Source organism: Thalassophryne amazonica, chromosome 9 (genome assembly GCF_902500255.1).
Source record: "Thalassophryne amazonica chromosome 9, fThaAma1.1, whole genome shotgun sequence".
Lineage (NCBI taxonomy): Eukaryota > Metazoa > Chordata > Actinopteri > Batrachoidiformes > Batrachoididae > Thalassophryne > Thalassophryne amazonica.
Window position 1 is genome coordinate 92,143,434 of NC_047111.1, and position 5,860 is coordinate 92,149,293.

The 5,860-nt window shown below is 44.5% G+C and overlaps 1 protein-coding gene across 1 annotated transcript; it reads right to left on the bottom strand.

Moving 5' to 3' along the window:
• Positions 1–1,392: 1,392 nt before the first annotated feature.
• Positions 1,393–5,354, bottom strand: LOC117517657 (oligodendrocyte-myelin glycoprotein-like). The gene is made up of 2 exons (XM_034178766.1): positions 5,002–5,354; positions 1,393–2,930 (listed from the first exon to the last, which is right to left on the bottom strand). The coding sequence occupies exons 1-2, from the start codon at positions 5,007–5,009 to the stop codon at positions 1,556–1,558; spliced, it is 1,383 nt and encodes a 460-aa protein (XP_034034657.1). The 5' UTR covers positions 5,010–5,354; the 3' UTR covers positions 1,393–1,555.
• Between the last annotated feature and the right edge of the window lie 506 nt (positions 5,355–5,860).

Genomic DNA, 5,860 nt, shown 5'->3' on the forward strand with positions numbered 1-5,860 from the left:
TGCTGAGGGAGGACATGCAGGTGGTTGGTGTGACAAAGGAAGATACAGAGGGCAGGGTGAGATGGAAAACATTGATCTGCTGTGGCGACCCCTAATGGGAACAGCCAAAAGAAGAAGAAAACGCAACCAGCATGGCCTGTGTGCATGCTCACCAAAACTCCATTGCTGAAGAAAGAAGCAGGTTTAAAGTTTGCAGCGTAACATTTAGACAAGCCTGTGAAATACTGGGAGAATATAGTCTGGTCAGATGAGACCAAAATTTAACTCTTTGGATGCCATAGTAGACACCATGTTTGGAGATCAAATGGACCCAAATGGGTGCCAGTGACGGATGCTGTTTTTCAGCATCCGGCACTGGCAAACTTCATATAATTGAAGGAAGGATGAATGGGAAAATGTACCAGGACTTTTGATAAAAAATATACCAGGAAAATGAAAATGAAATAAGGGTGGACATTTTGGCAAGACAGTGATCCTAAACACGCAGCCAAGGAAACTGTCAGTTGGTTTCAGAGAATAAAAATAAAGCTGCTAGAATGGCCAGGCCAATCACCTGACTTGAATCCAATAGAAAATCTATGGATAGAACTCAAGATCAGAGTTCATAGAAGAGGTCCACAGAACCTTCAAGATTTGAAGACTGTTTGTGTGGAAGAATGGGCCAAAAATCACATCTGAGTCATGCATGTGACTAGTTTCTCCATACAGGAGGCGTCTTGACACCGTCTTTACCAATAAAGGCTTTTATACCAAGTATGACATAAATTTCAGTAAGCTTGTTCAATACGTTTTACATGTGTCATTCTATTTTATTACACATAACTTAAATTCTGCACTTATTTTTTTTTCATCTATAGGTAACTTGTGACACCTGTTGAAAATTTCATGTCAATAGCACCTTTAGAAATATATTTACTGAGAAAAATGTGTTCAATACTTATTTTACCTACTGTATACTCTTTAAAGGAGTCCTATTGCCAAAAATTCACTTTTGTCTCCCAAATTCAGTTAAATGTGGCTGAGGGTCTGCAATAACCCCTTTTAAGTCTCACAATTTTATGTCCTTAGATATGGAATCTATCCTGCTGTCATCAAAATTTTGACCTGAAATGGTTGTTTTAGACATCTGTGACATATGTCACAGAAGTCCATATCTTGTCACCAGTATGCTGTTTGGGACAGGCATGCTGAACAGATCTGTCCTGTGTGACCACATGGTTGATGGGACAAGTAGGCAGAGATACCCCTCTGCCTTTCAAGAGGGGGCTGGCAAGCAGCAGCACCTTTCAATTTAAAGAAATAGGAAACAGGAACATATTTTTTCTTATAGACCAGAAAAACTTTGTCTGTGTGAGTATGTGTATGTGTGTGTACATTGCATCACTGATTAAAATGCATGTTGAGCTGCATTAGCTTGTTGAATAGCTTTAATAGTCTTTTGCTGAAGTGCTCAGCTTGTGCAAAATTACCAGTCTGCAGCCATCAAGAGTTGTGTGCATGCTGTAAATACGTGTGCTGTAAACTCAAATTTGACACTGTGGCATTTCCTTTTCCCTCAAAATACATGTTGATGCAGGATGAAGGACAAGATCAGGTTCTGGATAAACGAGGAGCAAGGTGCAGAAGCTATGTCGGCCTTGTTGATACCACTTGCAAGGGACTGATTTGGCCTCCTCACACTCCTGGTGCGAAGGGTCGTAGTTTTCTTAGTGTGGAGAGAAGGGTTCTGCGTCATGAAGAACTGGTCTGTGGCCATACCGGTGTCAACAGGGATGGATGTATTAGAGATGGAGCTTGCCTCACTCATGGCGTCAGTGTTGCCCAGTCGGTTCATGGGGGAGATTTTTTCTTGCCCAAAAATGAAATGGGAATTAGGGTGGATATTAGTTGCAGAAAGGTACTTGGTTGTTAGGTGGAGACCCACGGTGCCAGGTGATGGGGTGGAGAAGCCGATGGGTGTGGCTGTGAAGGGTTGGTGTAATCTTGTGCTTAGCTGAGTAGAAAAGGACCTGTACCACCACCAGGTGGCGGTGACCTGAGCAGGTACAGAACTCTGGTCCTCGGCACTTGCTGTTAAGGGGGGCAAATTGTAGGAGGCAAAGTGCTCATCTTTCTTCCTACCAGGGTTCACCCCTCCACAAATAGCCTGGGTGTGGCAGGGGCAGCCCAGGACAAAGGTGGTGGTATGCTGAGTCCAGGAGATTAAGTAGGCGAGGGCATTAGGCAGGTGGCAGGACCAAGGGTTGTTGCCCAGGGTGATAAGTCTAAGTGCTGTTATCTTGTCTAAGACTCCAAACGGCAGTGTGGAAAAGCGATTAGCATGCAGAAAGAAGTGAGTTAGTCTGGGAAGCCGGTCTAGAGAGCCTGGCAGCACCTTAACCAGCAGGTTGTGGGACAGGTCGATGGTCTCCAGGTGCATTGGCATGTTGGTGGGCAAAGTCCAGAAGTGATTGTGGCTTAGGTTTATCATGCGCAGATTGGTCATTGTGTTGTTAATGAAGACAGCCCGTTCTATCTTATTATGGGAAAGGTCAAGTCGTTGCAGATTCCACTGGTTGACGGTATCATTCTTATCCAGCATGTGGATGCGGTTGGAGGCGGCGTACAGTTGCCAGAGGGACCGTGGTAACCTCATGGGCAGGTGGTCCAGCCTGTTGTGAGACAAATCAAGAACACGGAGATGGGTGTATGCAGTGAGCTGGCCATCAAGACTGTGAAACCGGTTGTGGGACAAGTTGAGGGAGCGAAGGTTGTGCTGCAGGCCGTCGGGGAGCTCCCTCAGAGCCCTCCAGGAACAGTCAACCTCTCTGTGGCTGCGGCTGCAGGAGCACATGGAGGGGCACACTGCGAGGACACGCAAACCCAATGACAGCATGACCAGCAGCTGCAGTAGGGCTTCATACAGGGAGACACTGATCAGCATGTGCCAGCTAAAAGGAACACAAGGAAAAAGGAATATTAGAAATGACTTGGAATTCCTCATCATCCACAAACACTGAAAGCGGAAGTGGCATCAAATTGTGTATTCAATGCCTGTAAAAACATGATAAATGCGGAGGTGTACAATGAATACGTCTGTTTTTGTTGCATGCATATAAATGCATATATACAGTCAGGTCGGCTGCATGGTGGCTTAGTGGTTAGCACTGTTGCCCCACAGCAAAAAGGTTCCCACCTGTGGCCTTTCTATATGGAGTTTGTATGTTCTGCCCGTGTTTGCGTGGGTTCCCTCCGGGTGCTCCGGCTTCTTCCCACATTCAAAGACATGATGTAGGTTAGGTGGATTGGAAACTTTAAATGGTCCATAGGTGTGTCTGCAGGTGTGAATGTGTTTGTTTGTCTATATGTGGCCCGGGGGCAGACTGGCATCCTGTCCAGGGTGTACCCCGCCTCATGCCCTACGACTGCTGGGATTGGCTCCAGCCCCCGTGACTCTTAATAGATGTAAGTGTTTGAAGATGAGTGTGCGTGTGTGCGTGTACAATCAGATCCATAAGTATTTGGACAATGGCGGTTTTTCCCTCTGTGCACCACCACAACGGTGTTGAAACCAAACAGTCGTGGTTGTAGTGCAGCCTTTTAGCTTTAGCTGGAGCAGTTCGTGAAAAAGTAATGAATTCATTAATTGAGGAGTTACAGCCAAGAAAGTGTGCATAGTGCAACCGTAGTTTGTTGCACCAACAGTTACAGCTTCACAGTGGATTGGAACACATGCACACAAAATAAAGCTACATTAGAAGCACATTTTTGATGCAAGGAATTTGGACTCAATCACCTGACTTCCCTGCTGGACCTGTAGAAGCTTTCCAGAATTCCACTTCATATCACATCATCTTCAAATTTCATAAGTTCATAACTCAGGTATTGTTGGTGCATACTTGATTTTCCATCACAATCCAACGAGAATCTGAAAAAGTCATGTTTGGACTTGCCACGGTTTGCAGAATCCCACTTCATTTCTGTTTGCTACAACATCTTCTAATTTGGTCAGAATGTAACTGATTTTTGGCATGATCCTATCTCAACCCTAAAAGGTTTTAGGGTTAAAAAAAATGTTTTTACATTTGTCCTATTCAGTAAAGTAAGTCTTAAACAAACCTGAGGCCCATTGGTGCTAATACTCATCAATACCACAGCACAAAGTAGATGAGATCCTATGATGACCCTAGGATGGGATGGTTGTCCACCACAGGTTACTTCTCCAGCCAAGCAAAATCAAAATAAGTCTAGGAGCATGTGCTGGTGCCATACTTTGCTGAATCCACCACACTATGGAGCCACCCTGGGCCCTGGATGGCAACCACCCAGGCAGACAACTGAAAGTAATGAGCTATCTGCCGCAGCCAAGTGAAACTTGGCATGCATGTCCAAAATGTAGTAGCTGATGCTTCCTCACAATACAAGTCCAGACCAGTCCCCATTCACAGCTGGGTGGACTGGGACAATGCAGATAAAGTATTTTGTCAAAGAACAGAGACATGTAGAGTGGCTGGGACTCAAGCCCAGGTGTTCAGATTGGTAGCCCACCACCTGACTGCTCTGCACACCTACTTGGTGGACCACCTCCAAATTTACCAGTTTCCTCTTGGCCTGAGCGATGCGTTTCCCTCTTGTGCTTGTATATTACCTGTGCATCATGAGTTTAATTTCATAAAAAAAAGTTTGAAAATGGCCTTTTTCTAAAAACTGGCTTGATTTATTTTATTTATTTATTTATTTTTTGTCAAGAATCTGACTTCAGAAAGGATGACGAATCCCCGTCGTCTTCTTGCCGGCTTCAGTTTGTGTGTTTAATTGTCAGTGGTTGTCAGTGCAGTCTCTTGCCCTCAGAGGAGAAACGGCATAATAGATGGGTTTTATTAATGACTCCAGAGAGAAGCAATGCATCAGCTGCTCTAAAGCAGGCAAAGACACGGCCAGGAGCACTCCACTGCTGAAACTGCAGTACATGCTTCCCTGCACAATCTGTCTACATAAAAACACTCTTTATCCAGAACTCACCTTCTCATTTTATCATTCCAGTCACTTTTCTCTCCTCCTGCTTTACTGTCCACTCGGTATATTTACTCTCCTTTCTTGGCGATTAAGCACAGGAGCAGCTGCAGCTCTGCTGAAGGAGAATTATTTTAAATGCCCTCATGCAATTTGGCCCTTTCTCGGTTTTGTGGCACAGCCCCTTTGAGTCGACCCGGACCGCGTTCCAGTTTTCTCGTTTTTTTAGTTTTCTTCAGGGAACTGAGAGTTGCTTTCGCCTCTTCTCTGGATCTTTTGGGCTAGTGTGATCAGTCACTGCAGGCTCTGGCTTTAACTCTGTGCAGTGGAAAGGAGCAGGGAGGGGTGGGAGGTGATGAGGGACAGTAGTAGGAGGGAGGTAAGGAGAAATGGAGTGCAGAACGGATGCATCTCTGCATGATGAGACTGCTGCATTAAAGGCAAAAAGTCCACAGTGTCCTCACAACTCTGCTAGGTTTAAAGACATACTTCTGCATTTGCATAGTTACAGCTGTTCTACAACTAAGTGATACCAGTGAGTAACAAGGACAGTGTAAAATACAAATTAAACAGTTTATCAAAATAAATAAATAAAAAATACATATACACCTGTCCATACATGCTTCCACATATGTCAGTAACCACTGGTGATAGTTTAATTTAGTCTCTAATGGACTCTGATGGGCTGCTGTGTTAGTACTTGAAATGTTACTATGGTAACGGCCAAAATCCCCCAACAAAATTCACCTACTCAGAGCTCAGTAACAGCTAGAGAACAAATCTTCATCTTCAATTACTTTTGGACCCCAAGTTTATATTTGAACTAACAGAACATTCATTCATTCATCTTCTACCGCTTCGTCCAAGG